The sequence below is a fragment of the Topomyia yanbarensis genome, chromosome 3, assembly GCF_030247195.1.
Source record: "Topomyia yanbarensis strain Yona2022 chromosome 3, ASM3024719v1, whole genome shotgun sequence".
Classification (NCBI taxonomy): domain Eukaryota; kingdom Metazoa; phylum Arthropoda; class Insecta; order Diptera; family Culicidae; genus Topomyia; species Topomyia yanbarensis.
The window spans coordinates 11,127,128-11,155,072 of record NC_080672.1 but is presented as its reverse complement, the minus strand read 5'-3'; the positions used below and the strand labels follow the sequence as shown (position 1 = coordinate 11,155,072).

Here is a 27,945-nt window from a genome sequence, read left to right as displayed (position 1 = left end):
GTTTAAGTAGCCTTTTCAAAGTAATTTATTGAAAATTAAACAATTTTAAACGATTTTTCGTTCATGTGTGTGTGTTAACCATCCTAACTCCCACTAGCTGGTAGTGATTTACAGAAAAAAGATGTTTGCATGTATTTTAACATATCCACGCAAATAACTTGGTTCGATCATTTAGGTAGGTGTTAGACTTTCCGATGACCCATTTCGTGCACAGCCCCAGACATGTTCCGAAGTCATCTTTCCATCAATCAGCCCCGCCTTACTGTAATGTTTGTATCAAATGGATTATAACATTACAATAAGACTTTCGATTCCTTACATGAGGTAAGAAATCGACGCGTATTTAGTGTATTTATTTGATTTTTGTATATATAAATTAGAATATGGCTATAGAAAAATATACCAGTTTTTCTATTTCCCTCCTCATCTCCTACTTACGCGAGTGACTGATACTTGCTTATCCATTTTTCGTCCCATTCCAAACCTTCTCCAGATATCCTCAAAATCTCCAGCTGCTTTCTCACGCATCAAACAGCCCGAGCAATCCTTTCTCTTTCTCACATTTGCAGGTACAGCGCAATCCCTCCTTCAGTTTCCGCTGGTTTCTTCAAAACCAGTTCCCGTATGGTATATTCCTGTGGGGTGGGTTGGCTATCGACACCCGTACATCTCCCTAGAAGCTACCTGTTCCTTTTATTTCGCTGTCGGCTGAGACTGTTGCGACAATCAATCAATCTATCCCGGTCAAACCATTCGGAATTTGATTCGGAATCCTGAACGGAGTCAGTATGGATTCCAGCTCAAACGCAACAACCGATGCCGAAACCGATTGATTCGGAATCGGCTGCTGCACCTGAGCTGGAATCCACTCGGACTCCACTCAGAAATCCGAACCGGTTCCTGAATGGGTTTAACTGGGATGTTTTTCCTTTGCGAAATTTTCTCCTCTATCATCTATCAACCAAAGCGATGAACCTTAAAGTCAGGTTTAAATGGCGCTGCAGGCACCGAGTAGAACGAATGGGAGTGTATTTTAGTGGCTAGAATCACACCCGTACTTGGTAAAATAACGAAATTTTTTTTTGTTAAACTGCACTATTCTCGCGACATTTTGACCAACTAATACACAGCTTAATGGTAGACACGACCTAGTGAATGGTTGGTTTCGTTTTTCGATAAATTACACTGTATTTCACTCAAAAACTTTAAAAAAGTTTGGACAAAAACAAAAATACCTTCTAGCGACTTGGCAGTGCTGCCACTTTTTCTCTTTAAACGATTTTTCGTTCATTTTTTGAAAATCCTAATAGTTAACCTTATCATTTTAATAATTCAGATTGTTAGTCTGCTTAATTCGTTCTTTGACATGATACACTTACCTTTTCTTATTTTCACGATTTTGGGTTATTCAACTTGGATATTTTTATCTCATTTTCACTAGTACCAGCTCTAATTGAAAAATTAATGCACTTATTGTACTTTTTTTTCTTTTTATTCGAAAGCCAGGAAAATTTTACAGTGAAAAATGTATTAATACCTTTCAGTTAACTGAATTTAGTATTCTTTTAGAAGTAAATTAATTTAAAGTTAGTGCTATTATTAGCATTTCCGTTAATTTTCTTCAAATAGTAAATAATAAACATCACCATTATTATCATGGAAATAATACATCTCAGCAAGTTCTACAGTTCTTTCTTTGACTCCATTCAATTATCTCTTTTGGTTTCGACGCAAAATCGTTTTTATCACATCGTTTCATATGCAAAAATAATGATTTCGAACCCACTACATTTGTGGCGAGCTCACGCTGTGTTAACTATTAAATAGCAGCAAAATGAAAAGAGATATAGACAAAGTGTCTAATAAAAAATTATAGAGAACATTAAGGGGCATCAAATGAACAATAGTTACGATAAATTTTGTTGATTAATAATTAGAATAACTAAAAAACTCTCCAAAGAACACAAATTTTGAGTTATTTCGTTAGTAAAAAATTATTTAGTACACTTAACTAAAAGATATTTGTACATACTCTGGTAGGACATTTTCTCAGCTTTCCAATGAAATCTTGTAAATAACGATATAAAGCATATTTTTTAGATTAGAGTCTTTTAAGCACTTGCAAGTCGGTTACAGGAAAAGTATAGTAATGAAATTACAAAGAAATGAGAAGAGATAGGAATATGACGTCCAAGAACAAATTATGAATCGTCTTCAAACCCAACTTTTGGATAATGGATATTGCTATAATCATACTTCATTATTTCGAGAAAATTAGCAAAAACCTCCTCAAAGACACTAATTTTTAACTACTTTACAGCTAAAAGGTAATTAAAGCTAATTAATTAAAGGATATGAGAACACCATTCAATAGGAAATTTTCTCACCTTACGAATGGAACTAAAAGATTTAAAATATAAAGTATACTTTTAAAGTTAGAGGTGTTTTAAGACAAATAAGTTTTTTTCTACAAAAAGTTCAATAACTCTGTAACGGTTGAGATTTGATGGTATGTGTAGAATGATTTTTTTCTCCAAATATGACAGTCTATCACCCCCCGAAAGATTCTTAACCATGAACCAAACACCCTGTATTAGAATATAAAAACCGGATATAAACTTCAAGCATAAAAATCGGACTGGGACATTATTTTGTAAGAGTCGGATAAAAAACCTTCATCACAAAAACCGGAAAAACATATATCCGATTCTTACACAGTAGTTTTTGATAGCCGACTTTTAATCTTGATCATCAAGATATACGGATGCTCCTACGAACGATTTATTTATTTTAAACGATTTTTATACTGAAGGTTCATCATTGCCGAGTTTTACGGGTGAGAAATTTTTAAGCGATTCTTATGCTGAATGCTTTCTGTCCGATTTTTATGCTTGAAGTTTATTTCCGATTTTTATATTCTAATATGTTTGAAACGGGTTTTGCGAAGCATGTCCTATCCTGGCGACTTTTATTTTCGGTCGCTCATATATAGCGATGATGTGGCGGTGGCGTTTATGTACATAACCTAGCACAGCGCACTTAGCCAGAATTCATTAAACGAATGTCGAAATACGGCACTTTTCCGTACTTCGACATTCGTTGAATCTGTTTGGAATGAAATTTGGAGAAGCTTTCCCTTGGTATTACCAACGGTGTTCGTGTTCTGAGAATGCGGGTGACTAAATCTATTCCGTATTATTTGACTGTCGTAGCCCACAAGCAAACAACGCTGGTCACATATCTCGGCCAGACCCCTTCATGACACCAAAACAGGCATTGGACCGTGTGATAACGTCCTAATAGTGGTGCAACTAGTAATGCTCCGTAACGTTCCAGGTCATAGAGTCCAAAAGAGAGTCTGAGACATTGTGACACACAAGTGGTGATCTGGATGATTTGGGTACAAAAAGAATTACTTGGATTGCCTCATATGCGCTATCTTGAAAAAGGGCCACAAACTCAAACTATTTAGCAGACTGTGTTGTTTCGTTTCGCCGTTTCCAGAAGGACGATCAACAACGGACCACCGACCGGCGACAAATTCTGGATGAATTTCGGGAAATACAACTGGCGAACTCATCATCTGTGCGGCGTACGATTCAGTGAAACGAAACGAACTGTGCCAGATAATGTTTGAACGTGGCTTTTCGACCAAGCTGATTAAGTTGATTGGTACGACGCTGGATGGGTCAATATTAGGCGTCAAAATGGCGGGAGAGATAACCGGCTAGTCAACCGTATTTTATCAAACATCCGATGTCAGTATGTTTGTATACTTAGTAAAGCTCGTGGCTCATGCAGCTTTGCCATTTTTACCCTATTAATGAGAGTACATCACTTCATTACATTAATTACTCGATCTACAATCGACGGAGCACATATAAATTGGCATCAATAGCTTTGCTTCGTTGTTAAGAACCAATCTAATAACACAAATGTCATGAAAACGCTGAAATGTTCGTGTTTGACTCATTGCATTGAACAAACATGGCAGACGCTGCTCTAACTAACTGCGTCAAATGGGTAGATTAATAATAGAAACTTTATGAAAATAGGCATAATTGGCCTATCTACAAACGAAACGGGCAATATCTTTTTTATTTTCTTTTGCGATTAGTGTTAGAAAGATAACGATTCCGGGATACCATCTCAAAGAGAATTGTGACAGTAGACTTTGACACCTATATCCTAGGTTACCTGAAATTTGTTACTTTTGAAAACCAAACTTTATTTTAGTACTCGAAAAATTTTGCAGCTGAGAATTAATGGAATCGAAACTTGGTTTGGTTTTCCAATATACGCTATGCTGCGTCAATCTAGCGCTAGCTTAGTCCTGTCGTTAAGTTAATGTCGGAATCTGATGAGACAAAGTCAAACGCAAGCTCCATAACTAATTTACTTACACCTTCCGAAGAATGAAGTCTCTTCAATATATTCCATTAGTTAGCATAGTTGAACCTAAAACTGAAGTGTTTTAATGTATTTCACAAGATAAGTGTTAATAGAGGAGGAGATCAATCCAATATTTCATTAGTCCTAGAATGAGGGAAAAAATTCAAAAATAATATGTTAGCTTAGCGCAGGTAGACTCAGCGTTGCCATATATAACGGCTTATCGGTATTTATACCGATTGTTAATATCAACACCGATATAGGACAACCAGGCACGTAGTGGGAGGGGGGGGGGCAGGGGGCTAAAGCCCCCTACGAAATGTTTTGAAAATAAATTTCAAAAATGTGATTATCAACGACTTAACAATTTTGAAACTCGTTTGGTGTGAACAAATCATTGAGAAATAGTTAAAGAAGATTGTTGTTTCCAACAACCAAAAATAACGGTAACGAAACTCAGCGTGGTTTATGATTCTGCCCGAGCCAGTGCAAAGCAAACGACAAAAATAGTTACTTTTATATTGTGTGCTTTGTCTGAAGAACAAGGGAAACTGCTACTATACTTCTTGCCCTAGTAATCTGTCGACATGAGTAAGTCACAGAAGCAAGAAGTGATACTCCGGCCAAATACTGTGATTATTGATGATTCGCATAAGATCGAGTATTCGTGATGAGGAAAATTTTCTGAAGGTGAAAATGGAGGTTATACTTACGATAGTTACCTTAATCAAATTCTACCATCTCAGGCATTCAGTGCTCATCGCGTTTAACAAATTGGCCCAGGCTAAGCCATTCATTTTGAATAATTTAAAACACTTAGTTGTGTGTGACAATGCTTTAATTAAGAGCTTGGTATAAATGGACGGTGAGAAAATCAATGTTCGGTTACAAGATCGGATACCGCTTACTGGCAGATACATGTCTCATTTGGGAGAAATGCAGTACAAAACATAATGGGATAGTACAATCACACATAGTATTCTTTGCACATATCAAGGACAAACTATTACGTTCTAGTTCTGTAAAAACGCCACATTATGATTTACCTTGATCAAAAACCGCTGAACACCAAAAATATTAAATTTGTGGCACCTGTTCAGGTAATATTGACAATGGCAAAAGCAGCGTCACGTATCTCAAAACCTACAGCCAATAAATCATTAAGGAAATTCACACTCGTAAAGGCAACAAGCAAGGAAGAACTCATCTGTTTGCGAACATAAAGACAGCAACCCAAGGGATGAGTCACTTAGCACAAATCGAATTGTGCTCACAATCAAACCGCGTGGTAGCTTGTGCCGCAATGTGCCACGGTGTTCAGTAAAACAAAAGCAATGGTTGCTAAGATGTGTTACACACTTAATTTTATTCTACCGAATCCCAGTTTTTTTCGCAACTTCTACCGAGTTTTACACAGCCGAGCACCCAGCTAACAAAGCTTTTACCGTGATCTCAGTAGAAGTGACGTTTGTTTTGATGAAACTCAGAAAATATATCGCAGAAAATCAGTGATATAGTTTTTGATAATTTTGTTTTTGTAAAAATACGGACATCAACATACGCTGGGGGCACGATAGGTCACTACTGATCGTCTCACAGCTAAACAACCAAGTGAGCCGGAATTAATAAATTCAAATACACAATCTGGCGACGACGAGGGCACCGAAGAAGTCATTCACAAGTAGCAAAGCCAGGCGCAGCTGCTGAAAGAACATGTGTTTTCAACATTTCCTTTCGCTGTTTCACGATTTTTCATATCATTTGCAACATCTCATTTTCTTACCTGAATGACGTCAGTTTAATTTTTAAATAATCTGTAGCATTAATTCCCTTCAAATAAAATCAGGAATCAGAATATATTGGCTTAAATGGCACGTTCCCCGTATGTAGTCGAGGATTTGTGCCTTAATAAAAGGAACCAGTGATTTTCTAGGCGTGCACATTGTTTAATTTAACCTTGAATATAGTAACCTAAAGTACCCTAAGATTTCAAAAACATTGAATAAAGTACCTTCGTCTTATTGGATTTAGCTTGAAAAATGTTTAGCCAGGCATAAAACCATTATTGCCGAAACGTTGCCAGATGTATAACCTTTCCAACGAGTGCTTGTTAGTCAAAATCAGTGCAAAAATACCATCACACGAGCTCACCACAGAAAACTGACCTACTTGACCCCACTCTACTCTATATGGCAGTCTCTTGATCTGTTTTTATTCGTTTTGGAATAAAATGAGAGAGATGATCAAAAATCAGGAGAGAGATGATCACAAATCAGGAGAAAAAGAGAATCAGCTAGCCTATGTCGCCTCAAGAGCATTTCTTCCATCTTTTCTATGCACTCAGAACGAGTGATGTCGGAATTGTGCTCTAATCCGCTCAATTCGGTGTGAAAAAACGGCAAATAGGCGAATGACCTTAAGGTTGAACCTCTATAATCAAAAAATTGGAATTGTTTCCTAAATTTTGGTAAAACAAACTTGTAATCAAAAAGCATTATTTTTCAAGAATTCATGCATCTTTTCCAATCTCAATGATTGTAAAAAAACTAATTAAAAACAAACTAATTACTGAGCAGATTAGTGTCAACATATTTGAATTTACTTAGAAAGTGTAACTGCAAGCATCATAGCAAATCCAACTGCCAGAAGGAACTAGACAGTAAGCCATGCAACAAAACTTTTGCAAAAGATTCACAGGAATCGGATAAATTGCAGTGATTTAAAAATAGAGAAATCTAAAAGAAAGTTTCTTCGGCACAGGAGAAGCAAGTGCGATGTGTTCTTTTTGATTTGTCGGAAGCAAGACTGATGCTAAAATTAAAGAACTCACCCATATTTATAGTTTCTAGTTATTTTAGTGGTGTCATCAATGTTACATTTAAGAAAACATACGTGAATTAGAAGATAACAGTAATCAGTGCTGAGGGATTTCCTTCCGATTAGAGAACAGTCTTTTAATAGATAAAATTCCGGACTATAGGACTGACACATACTTTTTATATTCATAAATTCAAAGATTCTAAAAAAAATCCTATAAGCTTTGTGTGCTCAAATATAATATTTGCCTAATCAATGTAATCTTATAGAGTCCCAATGGTTTTGCAAGATTGTAAGTCAATAGAGCGAATGTTCTAATTTATGCTTTGTAGAGAAATGAGTAGTTTTTTGCACACACTTCACATGTTAACAAGCAAAATTACTGGTGGGCCTTTTGCCGTAGTTTCAAGGATCCAATTGCCTAAAAAACAGTCTGTCTAATGATATAAATAGATAAATAATTAGTTGTTCTCACTTGTCTGATAATATTGCCGAAAATAGTCTTTAATGTATTATATTATTGAAAATAATATAAATGATCCATTTCTACAAATCGCTTGCCCGATCAGATGATTTGTAGCGAATTTCGGCATTCTCTTGTGCTTGTATTTAAATAATTGAAGTCCAACTGACACTGAGTCTTAATTAACTAAACCTAAAAGAAATTACCTAAAATGGCAACAAACGGCTACGAAACTGTGTAGAACTAATGACAAAGTCGAAGATATAATCGTCGAAGCGACGGGTGATTTCTAATATCGGTCTGTTGGCAGCGTAGTTAGTGTTGCGCTACAGCAGTGTTCGAGGAAGGAGGAAACTAGTTGGTGCGTACAGGTTAATTTGTGATAGGAGATCGGGAACATCATATTCAGTCAGAAGAACCTACGACACGAAGCTAGCCTGCGACGCGTGTTTACGATATTCTAAAGTTTAGCGGCTCGCTCGAAGGCAATTGACGTAACGCATATCGTATGAACCTGCGCTGGATAGCTTTAATTCTTTGGCAACAAGTTGCATGATAGAGGCACCCACCAGACGACGTTTGTATATTCCAACGGTGAAAATTGCAGCTTATAAATTAATAATTTAATTCAAAAGCAATAATTCGTCGATATACGATAGCCTTTCTTGTATCAAATAACATATTATCTACTGCCTAAGTTTTGGAACTGTCTTCACTAATAACTTTTTAAAATTACATTCAGTTTTCAGTTAACACCTTCATGAAAAGTGTTTTAAGTCCCTCCCGAAACAAAATCCTGGCTACGGGTCTGCTTGAGCTGTTTAGAGCGTACAAGGCGTCTACTCAAAGGGCTGTACAATACCGAAAGGGAAATATTTGTGAGCTGTATATGGCTGGCGGATGATCTAGTTTGTGTATTTACCTGCAGAGGCAATTATTTTCATTTACGATGGTTAACGAGTAGCATACATGATGAAAAGCCGGTTATTAAAATACCCGACCGAAGCCAGTTCGTGATCGGTTATCGATAATTTCATATATCGAGCCGCAAATCTCGACAGTACGTCGTATAAAGATGACCAACTAAAATCATATAAGAATGCAATTTTTATCGGAATCGCATGGTGCTACACCGTATGTATACGCATTATACAACATTTGTCTTAACTAGTGCGATCTGGTAACTCTTTTACGATTCTCGCATATGAGTACAAACTTAGTAATATAATGTATAAAAGAGATCGTTATTAGTGCAGTAATATGACACAATTACGACTACACAAATATGTGTCGTTTAGCCAAATTAATCCAAATATTGTACGCCAAGAATCGTAAAGCAAAGAGTGGTGGGGCTACTTACGAATGAAATGCTGGCTTGGTACCAATTTGAATTCAATACTCAAAATAAAATATCAGTTCTGTTAATTTAAAAAAAAAAAAATGAATCGATACTTAATAAAAAGGGGGTCTCAGTTATATGGTGATATTGCCTTCAATTTGTTCTCATAACAACATGGTTGCATCGAACGAAATTTTTAGGTAATAGATAAAATTATGAGTTTTTCTATATGTTGTTTAAGTTAATTTCAAGACTGAAGCAGGTATAAAAAAAAACTCATAAGAGTTAACAGACAAAAAATATAGAATGCGTAAATAGTATAATATAAGCGTTTTCCTAAGTGTCAATTAGTTTGGCCCAAACTAACCACACCTATCGAATGGTGTATGGGAGATGTTGCAGGCACGTAACCTGATGCTTCAGGGTTCGAGACCGAGTGAACCGATTTCTAGGAAAAATAAAATGCATAAAACGTTTTAGGATGTGAACATTTTAAAGTAATTCTCGTTCTTTAAAAAACAGGCAGTCGAAAGATGCGTCTCATTTCTACCTTTTATTTTATATTAATATTTCCGAAAGTCTAATATAATCGTAGTACTGCTTTGAGTCGTAAGAGTGTATAAAAGGAGTCTTCCTTGCCACATGGAATCAGAATAAGTACCGTCCACAGTCGCATTTGTGTACAGTTTATATCGTATATTGAAACCCGATTTTCTCCCAATGTAGATATATTGCTTCCACTTTTGTTCGTATATAGCATATTTGCGAATTGTATACGACATAGTTGTACTGTATATTTACATGTATAACTCGTTTGAAATGTCAATATAACTACAAATTTGTTTGCTGGGATGTGATTACTAGGATTCAGTCGGCTCCGTTCACTGACTTTTTTTTTGCAATGGAGAAGACCTTTACGTCCTAGCCCAGTACACGTGCTATTGGTAGGTGTCCAAGCTACCACACGGGGTGTACAGGGGGCGTGTCGGGCTCGAATGGTGACGCTGCCATTAACCCTTAAAACACCGGGACGACTTTGTTGCAAATTTTTGGTTATATCTTTTGATCCAGTGAACCAATTTTCAATATAAAAACGGTTATATTTAGGGGAATAGTTGCACTATCAAATGAATATGAAGAGATAGGGATGCAGTTGGCCAATCCGGAGAGATTACCGGAAATGTATTGTACACCTCGTAATTTCAAAACGAATCCTTATCTGATTTTGATGTTTAGAAATGAAAACGTGTGAAATCTGATTTTTTTTTCTTTTGTAACCATACAGGAATGCTTTCTGTGCTACAAAAGTCATTGTCGATTACCTTGCTGGATGTCATGTGACCGAAAACACCGGTGTCCAGTTCCGGAGAACCAATTAGGATTTAGAGGTCATTACCATCATGCGACACATCAAATCACACTTTCTCAACGAAATAAGACTGATGAAAGAGCAAAGATGACATTTTGGGCACATATGGCCATTTTCACTTCAGTCCCGGAACTCCGGTGTCCGGTTCCGGAGAACCAATTCGGATTTAGAGGTCATTACCATCATGCGACACATCAAATCACACTTTCTCAACGAAATAAGACTGATGAAAGAGCAAAGATGACATTTTGGGCACATATGGCCATTTTCACTTCAGTCCCGGAACTCCGGTGTCCAGTTCCGGAGGACCAATTCAGATTTAGAGGTCATTACCATCATGCGACACATCAAATCACACTTTCTCAACGAAATAACACTGATGAAAGAGCAAAGGTGACATTTTGGACACATGGCCATTTCCACTTCAGTCCCGGAACTCCAATGTCCGGTTCCGGAGAACCAATTCGGATTTAGAGGTCATTACGATCATGCGACACATCAAATCACACTTTCTCAACGAAATAAGACTGATGAAAAAGCAAAGATGACATTTTGGGCACATATGGCCATTTTCACTTCAGTTCCGGAACTCCGGTGTCCAGTTCCGGAGAACCAATTCGGATTTATAGGTCATTACCATCATGCGACACATCAAATCACACTCTCTCAACGAAATAAGACTGATGAAAGAGCAAAGGTGACATTTTGGACACATATGGCCATTTCCACTTCAGTCCCGGAACTCCGGTGTCCGGTTCCGGAGAATCAATTCGGATTTAGAGGTCATGCGACACATTGAATTTCTCGACGAAATAAGTCATGTGGAAACAGCAAAGATGCCATTTTGGACACAGTTGGTCATCGCAGCATCTGTTCCCGAGCTCTTGTGTTTGATTCCGGAGATGTCCAGATTTAGAAGACATTTACGTCAAGTAACATTTTCTCGGTAATAGGAAGGTCAACCAGGACCAGCGAAAATTTAGGGGTAATTCATTTCAAGTAACACATCAATTCACACGAGATCAAAGTTAAAATTTTACACGTTTATTTCTTTTCACGTCTATTTCTTATTAGCAATTGTCACACACTTTGAAAGCTCTACTTACTGCACAGTTGGAGCATGTCAACTCCCCACAGGCGCAGCACTTCTGTGTAGTTCGGCATATTTTACGTTTCGAACATTTAGAACAGGATCGCCTGGACTCACTTGTCGTGACACGTGCTACTGACAGGTTATCATTTTTGTGGCATGATTTACTCAGGACAAATTCCTCTACTTTTACATGTTTTCTACAAAAAATAAGTTTGCAAAGAACACAAGAATCAACAGCAACTTTACGACACTTTTGACATAATTCCTTTCTCCTTGTTGCTTCTTCTTCTACGTGCTGCTCAATGAAATGTTCTATGTCATTTACTAAATCCATTGGTATATGTCCAAAGGAAAGCCGTTCACGCATGTATGGAATTGCGAGTTGTTCTGCAAGTATCCTCAAGTATTCTGAACGATTCCCCCAGCCAGTGAAAAGTTCAGTAAACATGAGGTAGCTGTTCAGAGTTGCAATATCTACCATTTCCATTACAATTTTTTTACTCCAAACTCTGCTTCTCCTTTGGACTGTGTACTTTCGAGTAAGCTGGTCTCCTAAATCTACTCCCGTTTTTGTTTTATTGTAGTGCTTCACTACAAGCGGTTTTTCTGTTGAAGCAGCTGGTTCCGGAAATTGTTTGGAGGTCAGTAGTACTACTGGCTTCTTACCTTTTTTCTGATAGTAAGAAACTAGTCTACATCCCTCATTCCATCCTTCTAAAACAGAGCCGGGTTCACGATCTTTGACAGACAGGAAATCTGGAGGGATCCACGGCTTGTTGGATCTTACAGTTCCTACATATCTGGTATGTAGGTCTAGCAGTTGCTTTACTAGTTGTATATTAGTGAAAAGATTGTCAGCTGTAATTTCTCTCCACTGTCCTGTGAACGGTCCCGCAAGTTCCAGAACTACACGCATAGCCTGTCCTCTCTCGGGTGTTTTGTTGATTTTTCCAGAATAGACCTGAAAGTTTGAAATATATCCCGAGAGCGTTGCGCAGACCCATATTTTAATTCCATATCGGCCAGGTTTAGCTTTGAGATAAATTTTGAAGGGACATCGACCTGGATATGAAAATATCAAATTCAATAAAAACAATATAAAGTAATTTGGATCATACCTCTGAAAAGGCAAAGTCGTTCGTCAACAGTTAGCGAAACTGAAGGAATGTAATTTTTCCGGCATCGTTCTGAAAATATGTCAAGTAGACATCGCACAGGCTCCAGTTTATCGCCTGAAACAGACATTCTCTCTGAACGAGTTCTGATATCGTCAAATCGCCAGCATACATATATGTTGTAAAATCTATTCCTGGACATTGCAATCCGATAAAAGTCAACACGCCATGTTTTATTGGATGTCCACATTTCCTTGATGTTCAAGTGGTTTTGCTTATTTCTTCCAGCAGCAATAAGAACTGCTATGAAGCTCCGCATTTCGGATACGGTGACAGGCTTCCATTTTTTATTCTTTTTTTCCGAATAAGTGTAGCCGTAGATGTTCGTGCACTGAACCATCAGTTCGAAAATTTCATTGGTAAAAAAACACGAAAAAGCTTCACAAGGTGTTGTTATATTTCGGCACTGCTTTGAAACACCGTAATTTTGTTGAAATTTACCAAATGCTACTCGAGTTGATGTATCTGCAGAATTCCAGACAGTACCATCTTTTCCATAGTAGGATTTTTTCGAAGGTTTCACTGTCGAAGGTCTAGAAACGCATATCGAATAACTTATACAGAGAAGATGAAGAATATTACAACGCTCACCCTGCTCCGCATTCTAAATCGATATCAGATTCGATGTCAGAAATTGTATGGTCACTTGTGCAGTCGTCATCTTCAGACGAAAGATCAAAACTCACATCACTACTGGTGTCGTTGTCATTCATTTTTTGTTTACGAAAAGCTTGTCGAAATATCTCGATTCAAATTTGAAATATAAAATGACTCCCAACGATATAAACGATGCGCAATATCTGATGTACATGCTAAAACGAAAATAATCATAATGTATGCACAATGCATCAACTCAAAATTGGAGTTTTACCCAAAATTCAAAATAAATAAAGGTAAACATTACAATTCTGAGTTGGTGCATTGAAATATATATCGCATCATGAAAATCAGCTGTTGTGCATCCTTTTTATTCCCTATGCAATGTCACTTGAAAGGCGGTGATTAGAACACATCGGAAATGTATGATAAACACCATTTTAAAATCCAAATAGACGACTTTCGGTTACTAGAAAATAAACAGAACCATCATCAATGTGGGTGTAATTCCCGAAATCGTGATGGAAATGACAGATATTGCAACTCTGAGTAGCTACATCACTTATACAGAACATTTCGCCGGTTGAGGAAATCGTTCAGAATATTTGAGTATACTTTTAGAACAACTGGAAATTTTATACTTGCGCGAACGGCTTTCCTTTGGACATATACCAATGGATTTAGCAAATGACATAGCACATTTCATTGAGCAGCACGTAGAACAAAAAGCAACAAGGAGAAAGGATTTATGTCAAAAGTGTCATGCACAAAACATATAAAAGTAGAGGAATTTGTCCTGTGCAAATAATGCCACAAAAATGATAACCTGTCAATAGCACGTGTCACGACGAGTGAGTTCAGGAGATCCTGTTCTAAATGTTTGAAACAGTAGATACAGAACACTAGATTAGGATTGTCGCTGGTCTTCCTAATGTTTCCACTTCGGAGAATGTTTGTTTTGCTTTCGGTTTATATATGTCAAGGTACCGAAAGTCTCTCTAGTAAAAGTCTTTGGTACGTGAATTTTTGGTACACGCAGAAAAAGATGGCCTGCTAGTTTTTACAAACCGTTTAGTTGAACTTCAAATTCGTAAAATGCAGAGTTTGCCCATTTTTCATCTCTGTCTCGATTATTCCGCTGTGATTTTGATGCGTTCAAGACCGAAAACGTCCAATGCATAAAATTTATAGCAGAATAAAGGAGAGGCAAAAAATGATGTCTTATCTGCTATGAAACAAAATTCTATGTGGCATACTATTATACTATAATGCCACATGAATCTGAGGTCTATCAAAACTAACTATTTGCGTTGTATTGAAATAACTAAGGGAGAATTCAAGAATTATAATAAATTGTGATGAATATTGTACATGTTTTAAAGGAGTTTTTACCCCTGAGATTGAAACATATAAAAGTCATGAAATGTTTCCATCTTGGCTTTTCCTCTTGTCGAAAAAATTTAATGAATAAATAAATAAATAAATAAATAAATAATAAAATAATAATAATTCCAATAGTAGTTTTCACATGATAGCAATGCGTATCAGATAATTTTTATGTGCTACTACACATTGCAAAAAATCATGTGTGAAATCAATATATTCAATATAACGAATTTCCTCGGTTTAATTTTTCGACTGTTATTGTTATGAAATGAAAAAGTTTTTATGTACCGCACAAGCAAATGAAAATTTATCAAAATTCAGTACAGGTTTAGACAGTCTGTGCATCCAAATTAGTGAAAATATATCAGCCAAGAATGGCCATTGTATTGATGGCTAAAAGAAACAAAAATGATTAGTCGAAATTACCCCTAAATCTACACTGGTCCTCTTTGACCTTTCGATTATCGAGAAAATATTACTTGACATAAATGTCTTCTAAATCTGGACAACCGAAATCGAACACCAGAGCTCGGGAACAGATACTGCAATGACCAACTGTGTCCAAAATGTCATCTATGCTGTTTCCACTTGACTTATTTCGTCAAGAAAGTGTGATTCAATGTGTCGCATGATGGTAATGACCTCTAAATCTGAATTGGTCCTCCGGAACCGGACACCGGAGTTCCGGGACTGAAGTGAAAATGGCCATATGTGCCCAAAATGTCATCTTTGCTCTTTCATCAGTCTTATTTCGTTGAGAAAGTGTGATTTGATGTGTCATATGATGGTAATGACCTCTAAATCCGAATTGGTTCTCCGGAACCGGACACCGGAGTTCCGGGACTGAAGTGAAAATGGCCATATGCGCCCAAAATGTCATCTTTGCTCTTTCATCAGTCTTATTTCGTTGAGAAAGTGTGATTTGATGTGTCGCATGATGGTAATAACCTCTAAATCCGAATTGGTTCTCCGGAACCGGACACCGGAGTTCCGGGACTGAAGTGAAAATGGCCATATGTGCCCAAAATGTCATCTTTGCTCTTTCATCAGTCTTATTTCGTTGAGAAAGTGTGATTTGATGTGTCGCATGATGGTAATGACCTCTAAATCTGAATTGGTCCTCCGGAACTGGACACCGGAGTTCCGGGACTGAAGTGAAAATGGCCATATGTGCCCAAAATGTCATCTTTGCTCTTTCATCAGTCTTATTTCGTTGAGAAAGTGTGATTTGATATGTCGCATGATGGTAATGACCTCTAAATCCGAATTGGTTCTCCGGAACCGGACATTGGAGTTCCGGGACTGAAGTGGAAATGGCCATATGTGCCCAAAATGTCATCTTTGCTCTTTCATCAGTCTTATTTCGTTGAGAAAGTGTGATTTGATGTGTCGCATGATGGTAATGACCTCTAAATCTGAATTGGTCCTCCGGAACTGGACACCGGAGTTCCGGGACTGAAGTGAAAATGGCCATATGTGTCCAAAATGTCATCTTTGCTCTTTCATCAGTCTTATTTCGTTGAGAAAGTGTGATTTGATGTGTCGCATGATGGTAATAACCTCTAAATCCGAATTGGTTCTCCGGAACCGGACACCGGAGTTCCGGGACTGAAGTGAAAATGGCCATATGTGCCCAAAATGTCATCTTTGCTCTTTCATCAGTCTTATTTCGTTGAGAAAGTGTGATTTGATGTGTCGCATGACGGTAATGACCTCTAAATCTGAATTGGTCCTCCGGAACTGGACACCGGAGTTCCGGGACTGAAGTGAAAATGGCCATATGTGCCCAAAATGTCATCTTTGCTCTTTCATCAGTCTTATTTCGTTGAGAAAGTGTGATTTGATGTGTCGCATGATGGTAATGACCTCTAAATCTGAATTGGTCCTCCGGAACTGGACACCGGAGTTCCGGGACTGAAGTGAAAATGGCCATATGTGTCCAAAATGTCATCTTTGCTCTTTCATCAGTCTTATTTCGTTGAGAAAGTGTGATTTGATGTGTCGCATGACGGTAATGACCTCTAAATCTGAATTGGTCCTCCGGAACTGGACACCGGAGTTCCGGGACTGAAGTGAAAATGGCCATATGTGCCCAAAATGTCATCTTTGCTCTTTCATCAGTCTTATTTCGTTGAGAAAGTGTGATTTGATGTGTCGCATGATGGTAATGACCTCTAAATCTGAATTGGTCCTCCGGAACTGGACACCGGAGTTCCGGGACTGAAGTGAAAATGGCCATATGTGTCCAAAATGTCATCTTTGCTCTTTCATCAGTCTTATTTCGTTGAGAAAGTGTGATTTGATGTGTCGCATGATGGTAATAACCTCTAAATCCGAATTGGTTCTCCGGAACCGGACACCGGAGTTCCGGGACTGAAGTGAAAATGGCCATATGTGCCCAAAATGTCATCTTTGCTCTTTCATCAGTCTTATTTCGTTGAGAAAGTGTGATTTGATGTGTCGCATGACGGTAATGACCTCTAAATCTGAATTGGTCCTCCGGAACTGGACACCGGAGTTCCGGGACTGAAGTGAAAATGGCCATATGTGCCCAAAATGTCATCTTTGCTCTTTCATCAGTCTTATTTCGTTGAGAAAGTGTGATTTGATGTGTCGCATGATGGTAATGACCTCTAAATCTGAATTGGTCCTCCGGAACTGGACACCGGAGTTCCGGGACTGAAGTGAAAATGGCCATATGTGCCCAAAATGTCATCTTTGCTCTTTCATCAGTCTTATTTCGTTGAGAAAGTGTGATTTGATGTGTCGCATGATGGTAATGACCTCTAAATCCTAATTGGTTCTCCGGAACTGGACACCGGTGTTTTCGGTCACATGACATCCAGCAAGGTAATCGACAATGACTTTTGTAGCACAGAAAGCATTCCTGTATGGTTACAAAAGAAAAAAAAATCAGATTTCACACGTTTTCATTTCTAAACATCAAAATCAGATAAGGATTCGTTTTGAAATTACGAGGTGTACAATACATTTCCGGTAATCTCTCCGGATTGGCCAACTGCATCCCTATCTCTTCATATTCATTTGATAGTGCAACTATTCCCCTAAATATAACCGTTTTTATATTGAAAATTGGTTCACTGGATCAAAAGATATAACCAAAAATTTGCAACAAAGTCGTCCCGGTGTTTTAAGGGTTAATACCGACTAAACTCCATTGGGCTCCGCCATCGTTCCTCCCAGGAACTACCTCTCGGTATTACTTCTGGGGGGATGGCTGTACTTAATGTACTCAATCACTCTCACTCACGCGTTCATACGTCCTGTATGAGGCTTACTTTGGTGATCTCTCTATCGCACCTTGATTCACTCTCAAACACTCCACATGAGGCTGACTTGTGTGCTCACCTTTTTCGTTCTTTGCGAGGCTGACTTGTGTGCTCACCTTACTCATTTCTTGCTAGGCTTACTTTTGTGCTAGCCTCTACCATACCATGTGAGGCTGACTTTTGTGCTCACCCTTAACATACCGTGTGAGACTGACTTGGATGCTCACCCTTTCACTCCTCTGCCACGCCACGAGGCATCGATAGCTAAGTCCCAACATACTACGCTACGACCCTCCCGTCTTGGCATGAGGCAGTCCACTTATACGCCTATACACTCACTCTTCTGTCTTGCTTCGGGGTGGCTGGGTTTACCCCTTACGCGGTTGCCATTCGCTGCGCCAACCTGCCTCGGCATGAACAGACCATTCACTCTCTTATTTTGCGCTTGGCCTTTTTGCTCCAGCTAACCAATCACTAATTAGCCGTGCCCGTCGTCTGTTGCTCGGTTCGCCAGACTACCTGTAGCCTACTGGCAATCTGGATGGTAGCAGCCGAGACTGCGTTCCACTTCTCCACCGTTTGACACATCCGCTGAATAAGGGTATCAGGGGTTGTGTCCCAGCCACAGACGTCAAGCATTGCTCTTCTTTCGACGTCGAACCGATGACATACGAACAGTATGTGTTCGGCAGTTTCATCTACACCTGGGCAGTCCGGGCAGACTGGGACCTCCGCGTGCCCGAACCTGTGGAGGTACTGACGGAAACAGCCATGGCCTGACAGGAATTGTGTCAGGTGGAAGTGAACTTCCCCATGGGGTCTTCCCACCCAGCTCGATATGCTAGGTATCAGCCGGTGGGTCCACCTACCTTTCGAGGAGTTGTCCCACTCACGCTGCCATCTGGCGACCGAGGTCACCCTGGTGCGCTCGCGAGCTCTCCTATTTCCACGTAGCTCGAAGCACTCCTCATCTTCCCGAATGACCAGCCCGACTGGCATCATGCTCGCTATCACGCAGGATGCATCGTGTGATACCGTGCGGTAGGCAGATATCACTCTGAGGCACATCACGCGGTAGGTGCTCTCCAGTTTCTGTAGGTAACTGGTTACCCTCAGTGCTCTTGACCATGACGGGCCGCCGTACCTGAGGATAGATACGGCAACGCCTGCCAGTAACCTACGTCTACTGGCGCACACCTTTGAGCTGTTGGACATCATTCTCGATAGTGCCGCAACAGCAGTCGACGCTCTTTGCATGTATAGCCGACGTGGCTGCCGAAGGTCAGCTTGTCGTCTATAATGACTCCGAGAGACTTCAGACTTCGCTGTGAAGTGATCGCGACTTCTCCCACATGGATAACTGCATGTTGTGCCGACTTGCGGTTGTTGACGATAACTACCTCCGTCTTATGATGAGCGAGCTCCAGGCCTCTCGCGCTCATCCATTCCTCCACCGTGCTGATCGCGTGTTCTGCGGTTAGTTCTACCTCAGGGATTGACTCTCCGTAAACCTCCAAGGTTACGTCGTCGGCAAAGCCGACGATCTTGACCCCAGGAGGGAACTTCAGTCTCAGAACCTCGTCATACATGAGGTTCCATAGCACCGGGCCTAGGATCGAGCCCTGCGGGACTCCGGCGGTAATCGGAACCCTTTTCTGACCGGCATCGGTCTCGTATAGCAGTACGCGGTTCTGGAAGTAACTTTCCAGGATCCGGTACAGACCCACCGGTAGGCTAAGCTGGTGTAACGAGAGCGCGATGGCATCCCAGCTTGTGCTGTTGAATGCGTTCTTCACGTCAAGTGTCACTAACGCACAGTATCGAATACCTCGCCTTTTTCGTTGGATCGCTATCTCGGCAGTATTTATCACTGAGTTGAGAGCGTCCACTGTGGACTTACCCTTCCGAAAGCCAAACTGGTTGCTTGACAGACCTTCCGCGTACGGGGTGAGCCTGTTGAGGATGATCCTCTCAAGCAGTTTGCCAGTCGTGTCTATCAGACAGATTGGTCTGTACGCCGATGGGTCGCCTGGCGGCTTCCCGGGCTTCGGCAACAGCACCATCTATCGGGGAAACGGCACTCGTCAAGGCATCTCTGCATAGCTAGCCTGAACATGTTCGGGCTCGCTATGATCGCTGCCTTGAGAGCGTTGTTTGGAACTCCATCCGGCCCTGGAGCTTTGTTCATTGCTAGGGATTTAGCCACTGCGAGTAGTTCTTCATTCGTCACTGGAGCCACCATTTCGGCCGTGCCCGCACTCTCTCGTAGTGCAGGTGGCCAGGGGCTTGTGGCTCGAGACGGGAAGAGTACTTCGATAATCGTCGCCAACCGGTCCGGAGACCGTTCTGGTGATGAAGAGCCCCCTTTGGTCTTGGCCATCACAATCCTGTAGGCGTCACCCCACGGATTCGCGTTGGCACTCTCACACAGGTTGTCGAAATACGCTCTCTTGCGGCTTTTAATGGCCTTGTTAAGGGGCCAATTTCGCAGCTCGAAACACTTCACGGCGGTTCTCTCTTGCATCCTCGGTGCGAGCTCTTTGCATCCTACGTCTAGCTCTGAGGCAGGCTGATCGTAGAGCTGCAATCTCGGCACTCCACCGGGCATCTGCCGTTTCTTGGCAGGGTTTTTCTCGGCATAGTGGCGTCGCACGCGCGTGGTAGAAGAACTACCAGCGCATCCCCGCTTAGACTGTCGGTGTTGGCCTCCAGTCCCAGGGCCGCTTCGCTGTCGAAGTGATTGGACTTCCACCCGCGTACCTGACAGGGATCTCCCGCCCTCGGATGCTGCACACCATAGTTGATCCTAAAGCGGATTGCTAAGTGATCGCTATGGGTGTAGCCCTCGTCTACCCTCCATTCCATGCCTGGAACCAGACTCGGGCTGGCAAATGTTACGTCAATTCATGCCTCCACCCCGTTTTTACGGAATGTACTAGCGGAACTATTATTAGCTAGCACAGTATCGAGTTTCGCAAGCGCCTCAATTAGCGCTTGACCCCTGCTATTTGTACAGCGGCTGCCCCACTCCACTGCCCAAGCGTTAAAGTCTCCCGCTATTACTACCGGTTTCCGGATCCGTTCACTGACTGTAATGATTGGTTTGTACAGATCTGTGCTACACACCAATTTTTCTTCGTCGAAGGTCAGTAAAATTTTGCTGAATTTTCATCAGCTGAAAGTTTCAATAATCTAAAATGCCGAAAGTTCAGCAATTTGTATTGAATCCATTTGACAGAATTACTTTGCCGAAAATCAGCAGTTGAGATTGTCAAATTGACAGCGCAATCACCAACTTCTCAGTATTACAGGCTTGATTGTTGTGAATTCGGTACTCGCGCTGTCAATATGACAATTTGAATTTCTAAATTTTCAGCAAAGTGAATCTGTCAAATAGATTAAATTAAAATTGAAGTTTCAGCACATTAAATTGCAGAAACTTTCAACTGATGAAAATTCGGCAAAATTTTCCTGAAAAAGACAACCAAATTTTGGCTAACGGGGGCCAACTGAAACAATCTCTCACCCAGGGAACATTTTTTTTGGAAAACAAATCAGCGCTATCAAGCCATCAACCAAGAATTGAATTTGTAAATCTTTTCCTTCATCAACTATTATTTTTATATCTGACGAGTCGAAATTAGCATACACGTATGGGAGAACCCGATTTTAAATCATCTGTCTGAAGCTCATTTCTGGGGCCCTATTCTCACAGTCACGTCACCTAGTGACTAGAGTAAATTTTGTTCTAGTCACTAGGTGACGTGACTGTGAGAATAGGGTCCCTGGTTGATTCCCGCTAATTACATGCTGCAAATCTTGAACAGTTTTTGATCGAAGCTTCACCTCTTTGACGATGAAAGTAAACTGATTTCATTCGATGGCAAGCCCATTTGGCTTCGAACGTAAACTGAGATAAATACAGAACCGGAGGTCGTATGCGATCGTAATGGAATATCTCGCCGCCGAAATATTGGAGCTGGCAGGAAACGCAGCCCGTGGAAACAAAAAGATCATGGATTATCCCACGTCAGCAGCAGCTGGCCATTCCAAATGACAGAATTGAGCAAATTGCTCTCCAGCGTGACTATTTCCCAAGATGGTGTGTTGCCTAACATCCATACCATTCTGCTGCCAAAGAAAACCCCAGAAAGAATTTGGGTTTTCTTCGTTGGCAGGCGAAACTAATGCCAGGAAAAAAACCGTACATGGTAAAATACTGCCAGACTCTAAGTTGTCTCATTCTGAAGGTGTTCTACGGAGAATAGCGTTCTAACGTAACTTTTTTGGTATTGATCTTTGATTTCAATGTTTAGGTCGCTTATCTGAAATCTTTCCAGCAAACACGATAATGTTAGCCTTTACGAGATACCTTTTCGGGCAGTTTCTTTTATCGATATATTACCCTCTCTTCCATTTCAGACATACCGCCTCTCCTGCTGATTGAATCGATCTCCTACACCCTATTGCTGCTGGCGGTTTTCTTATGTGCCATTGAGCTCAAAACACGCCACTTGTACCACTGTACTTATCGACTGTTCGCGCTTAGTGTCCTACTGCAGTGGTTCGGTGTCCTGTTGCTCAGTGTGACCTGGGCCAAGTATGCCGTCTCCGGTATTGGACCATTTACCAGTTTCGGTGGATTTTTCACCAGTGCCAGCGAGATTACATTTCTCCTACTGCTGCTCCTGATGGCCAAAGGGTACACGATCACCAGAGCACGGTTGAAGACCTGTGCCACGGTGAAAATTACGGTATTCACAAACTTGTATGCAATCGTGTACATTTCGTTGTACATCTATCAAGCGGAGGTTAGCTTTGTTTCTGTATGTGGAGATTGAGTTATTAATCATAGAGTTTGTTTATTTTTAGGCCTTCGATCCCGGAGAAGTACTGAATCTGTACGAATCACCAGCTGGCTTCGGACTGGCTGGACTCCGATGTGTGAGTTGGGCATTTTTCATCTACTCTTGCGCAGCCACAATCCGAAAGTTCACTGAAAAAGGTCCCTTTTACTATCCCTTCACTCTGCTTGGATCAATGTGGATCATGAGTGGACCAATTCTAACCGTAATGGGAGTCTCAGTGCTTGATCCATGGGTTAGGGAAAGTGTGATGCACGGTGCTCTCGGTTTGGTAGCATTTTTGGGTCACCTAGCGTTCCTTTGGTTGACTTGGCCTTCGAGAGCTAACAAGAGCTTTCCGTATCACGTGAGGACCAATCACGTCGGTATTTCAACGGTCGACGATGAAGTGACCTATCCGAGACATACCTACGAACCAGCTCCACCGGAAACTGGAGTCATTATCCCATTGTCTAGGTAACTGGTGGGTTTCGTATGTTTATGAAGTTATTTATTGATTGTACTTTTAGTAACACGGCCACCCTGAACGGAATCTATGATCAGTACTTGCGGGAGCGAAACGTCTACCATAGCGCATCGACTCCGATTAGTTACGTTTCATTCCCAGCCGCTGTGAAGGTTGATGCAACCAACCATCTTAATCACCGCAATAATCACAATCACACGCGCATACTTTCGAGACCCCAGCAATCTACTAGCAGTGATTCGATGGTAGACGACAATCAGCCGTCTAACATCTACAGTCCCCCGGAGAGTGCCCCACACAGTTTGGCCATTAGCAATAACACCCACAACAACAATGATGACAACAATAACAATTACGGCAATGACGTCCTAGTCGACTCCGGTCATCCCTCGTTGGACATATCAATCTCAACCAGTCCTCCAAAGGATAACGGAAGTGATTCACTGAATAATAACAGCAGCTCCGATGTAGGAACTGTTGTAGATCAACGCCCGCCATCCTCGGGGACGATCGGCGTGACTCCGTTGGCACCTCCTCTCTCGGATGATCCGAACATTAGCAGTCCGAAGATGGAACCGACCAGGGCGTTCAATCCCTTCATTGTTGGAGCTGCTTCATCGGCTGCCGCGGAGGAACGTCGTCGGCTGCCGAACAAGATTCTACTGCCTAGACTTGAAGGAGGACACAACACGGAAGGTTCTGCCGTTCCGAAGCATCTGTTTGCTGCAAAACGGGAGGAACGGGCTAGCTAAAATGGATATTGGCCTTTCTGGTTTGCGTTCTACATTAACCACGAGTGATTTTTATTGTAAAATGTAATATTTCTTTTCGAAGGAGCACGTGTAACGGAAATTCTATAGAAATAGTAGAAAGCTAATTGGGAAAATATATTTGCTTGTGAAGATATCTCGAAAGCCCAGCTTAATGAGAGTAAAGACGTTGGTCAAAACAAGTCGTTTCTCCAATGAAAGCCCATTTTTACCAGTCGTTTTGTCCCGGATCTCAAATTTGACACGTTAGTAAGATTCTTTAAAGGCGCGTTTCCAATGAAATATTTCAAATGCTTCCGATGTAGATTGCACTCAAAATTGCATCAAATGCTATGGACGTGTACAACCAGCACTTAACGCCTAAAGCTTATGCAAATCCGTGTACGCATAAGAAAAATTTTTGGTTCAAAATGGCTGAAATCATTTCAGTAAAACTGGAATTTTCTAACAAACTTATTAATTTTGTACAAACAAGACTGTTTTCAACATTAACGAACAATATTCTAACCGCGCTACCATATTCAGAACCCAGCAAATTACTTCTAAGATAAAAACGTTATATTTTATTCATAACCATAAAAATAGGTACATTCAATTACCTTATCAATTCGGTTACTAACATGATGCATCAATGGCTGAATTGTAGTGACGAATGGGAACCATTCATTTACAGTTAATCAAATAAAGAAAACGCAATTTCAGCAGAACTGGCAGGCACAAATGATACTGTATTAAGAAAATTTCAGTAAGGTTCAAAGAAAAACAAGATCAAACAATAGCCATATCAATGCTGTTCTTTTCCCCTAAAGTTCCTCCTCTCCGAGTTAGATATATGTTCTAAAGCACTTCATATTTGTTCGCATACAGTTGCTCTCTACTACACGAAAAAAAAAAGAATCAAACTGGCTGTGTGACCGTTGAAACACAGCCGTACTCGATATTTGGTTTCAAACTTCCAGTCGCACAAAACCCGCCACGAACTACTCCAAATCGTCGTTCATGTCCTGCAGTTTAGCTCGCTCGCTTTCCCCTCCGCTCTGATTCCCGTACTGTCGCATTCTGTTGATCAGCAAAGTGAACACTTGGGCCGGCAGAGTTTGCTGGAGGACCTGCAGTAGAACGAATAATGATAAACCTGACATTCAATCATAGTGTTTTAAAGCTTACTTGTAGCAGTTGCGCTGGCTGACCGCACACAATAACTGCATTGGCCAGATGGTCCACACCGTTCTCGATGTCACCGGACGAGATGAGAGCTTCTCCCAGCTGGATTTCTTGCAGGAAGAATCTACAGTAAATAAGTTGTTGATAAGTAAATACAAATTACAAAGAATTTGTTCAAGCATTAATTTTCCCTCTTTAACGTTCGACACCGATAACTTTTATCGTCATAACCTTGAACCGTACGCAGTTTGCACGAACGAAAGCAAATTTTTGAAGATGTGATTACATAAACATAGCGATCACTGGAAAAGGGGAGTGCATCCGGAAAATCAATAGAAGTTTCTGTTATCCTCCGTCATGTGTCTCACGACCATCAATAAGTAAAAAAACAAAGCTCTTACCTCTGCACCTCCTCATGATCGGCCATGTTGGGCATATTCGACCGTGGTCCTCCAGCAGCGGAGGCTGCTTTTTTCGCTTTCCGTCCTGCAAAAACAATCAAGGTCAGAGCTCATCATCCGGAAGAAACAATTGTCCGACACCGTTTCCCGTATCAGACGCACTACTCACTCTCACGCAGTTTCTTCTTGAAATCCGGATCTTTGCGGCGCTTCTGATCGAAGTAAATGCAATAACCGAGGAACAGTGTTCCAGCCACACCGGCCGCAATCCCGATCGTCGTTTTGCTGATCTCCATTTCTCTGGCGCGGATTCGAGTTAGGTATACACGAAAATATGCCGATCTGCGAAGGAATCGAACAGGGACGACTTTTTTTCTTTTCCTTCGCAACCGGACAAACTTGCACTTACTCGCGTAACAGCTCACACAACACTTTTCCTCCCGTTTTTCTTTCGTTGCTTTTGACAACAGCCAACAGACGTCTGAATTGAACGGCCTCGTGCTGGTGGCTGTCAAAAGAACTCCGACAAAGTCAATGCGCTTATAATCCCATAGTCAACAGGGGCGAGTTGCTGACTAATGGGGAGCTGCTTGCCAACTCGGAACAGCTAATTCAAACGGGTAATCGCCTGCAAACTGGGGGCTCTTTGAAATGCAACATTTTTGGCGACTTGTCGCTGTCGGATGAACTATTTGTTCAAAATATTTCTCGACAAACATATGATTACGGCCTAAAAGCCAACTGACAAAATCCACTTTGAATGGAAAATCCGGACAAACCGTTACACGCCAATCACAGATGTTGGTAGTAAACGAAAGAGAAAAGTTTTCTCTTTCATAAACTGTTGTGAACTCTGTTCGGCTAGTAACGGTTTGTCCAAAATTTCCATTCAAAGTGGATTTTGACAGTTGGCTTTTAGGCCGTAATCATATGTTTGTCGAGATTTAATAAACTAATTATTTTCCGTCAAGTTGTCCGTGCATTTCCAAAGGAGACGCCATGATTATTTTTCGTCACAGCAAGATTCGTAGCGCTATTCTGCGCACAATTCATCGCAATGTACTTCGTATGGGATAAATGACACTTTTAAAAAAGACACCTATGGAAGAGTCTGATGAATCGTCGTCCTTCCGTTAAGTAGGTGGAGCATCAACACTTCCTGTCTACCTTATCCTTATCCTTCCCCGTGAACGATGGAGATGGGGGCGGCCGGCAATGATGGCTATCATGCTGTTGAGGTTTTAATATGGGTCGGATTGGTATGAATTCCTACTTACCACTTCCTAAGCAACTCTTATTAGATAATCAGCAGTCAAACATGATGAAGTCAGTGTGCAATCCGCCAAAATCATCGTCACAACGCAACGCAACGCAACGCAACGCAACGATAAATGACACTTTTAAAAAAGGTGGTGCAATTTTGCATAAAAACCTTATTGTAAATAAAACTTACGATAACCTAAAACTTTAGAAGCACAGTTTTCAGTTAGTTTTATTGGCAAATTCAATTGAAGTAAACAATAAGCACACGCTTGACTAGGGGTTTGCTCAGGAACACAAATTGTGTCTCCGTTTTTTTTAGCTAGCGTTAGCTTACTCCGTTAACCAAGTTAGTGTCGGATTCTGATGAGACGAAGTCGAAACGCAAATTCAATAACTAATTAGCGTTATCTGCCGTAGCTTGGGGGCCATTCGTTCCGTCTTCTCTCGCATATTTGTTCTCGTTAATATCGTCATCGGTACTGCAGTCATGATCCTCACGGTCGGATGTTCTTATTTGTTTCTTGTATGGATCGCTGTTGTAAATTCTTCTTCATCGGAATTGGATTCTTTATTGGCGGTGTCGGTTGTTGGTTTGGAGGCATTTGGTGTAATCGTTGTTACTGCGCTGTTTTATAACTGGTTGTGGTTTAGCATACGACGACTGTATATCGGCTTTGGTTGCAACAGATGGAGCAGGGTTTCCGTGGTGTAGCGGCTTATCACAGTATTGGTACGTAGGAATCTGCCATGACCACTGTTCGTTGAGAATGTTTAATTTCACGAATCGGTGGTCTTACCGGACATTCCGAGAAGTCAACAGCAACACAATTACTTTGCATTGTCACTCATTGTTTGTTCACGTTTCACACACTAGATAGAAGAAATCAATTTTTGCTTTTGCAAATCGACAAAGCGGTGCGCGGGTAAAATTGATTAGTTGCCCTGCTATAGCAGCGGAGCGATTTTTACCATCTGAGCTGAGCTAGATGAGAAACCGGACTGATTTGGAATTTGATAGACGTTATTCATTTGTATAACAACTGATTTTACTTTTACCATTATCTAGAGAAACTCTCAATGGTTCGACGTAGAGTT

General features: G+C 40.8%; 2 protein-coding genes across 2 annotated transcripts in view; one reads left to right on the top strand and one right to left on the bottom strand.

Moving 5' to 3' along the window:
* The window catches only part of LOC131691001 (transmembrane protein 145-like), a 29,438-nt gene extending 5,309 nt beyond the window's left edge, over window positions 1-24,129 (top strand). The window contains exons 5-7 of the mRNA XM_058977123.1: window positions 22,344-22,732; window positions 22,794-23,242; window positions 23,296-24,129. Coding sequence (XP_058833106.1) covers window positions 22,344-22,732; window positions 22,794-23,242; window positions 23,296-24,004 — 1,547 coding nt within the window. The 3' untranslated portion in view covers window positions 24,005-24,129. The remainder of the gene's footprint in view (window positions 1-22,343; window positions 22,733-22,793; window positions 23,243-23,295) is intronic.
* Window positions 24,130-24,718: 589 nt separating this feature from the next.
* LOC131691002 (mitochondrial import receptor subunit TOM20 homolog) lies at window positions 24,719-26,082 on the bottom strand. Its single transcript, XM_058977124.1, has 4 exons — window positions 25,757-26,082; window positions 25,588-25,672; window positions 25,190-25,310; window positions 24,719-25,131 (listed from the first exon to the last, which is right to left on the bottom strand). The coding sequence occupies exons 1-4, from the start codon at window positions 25,881-25,883 to the stop codon at window positions 25,003-25,005; spliced, it is 462 nt and encodes a 153-aa protein (XP_058833107.1). The 5' UTR covers window positions 25,884-26,082; the 3' UTR covers window positions 24,719-25,002.
* Window positions 26,083-27,945: the final 1,863 nt, after the last annotated feature.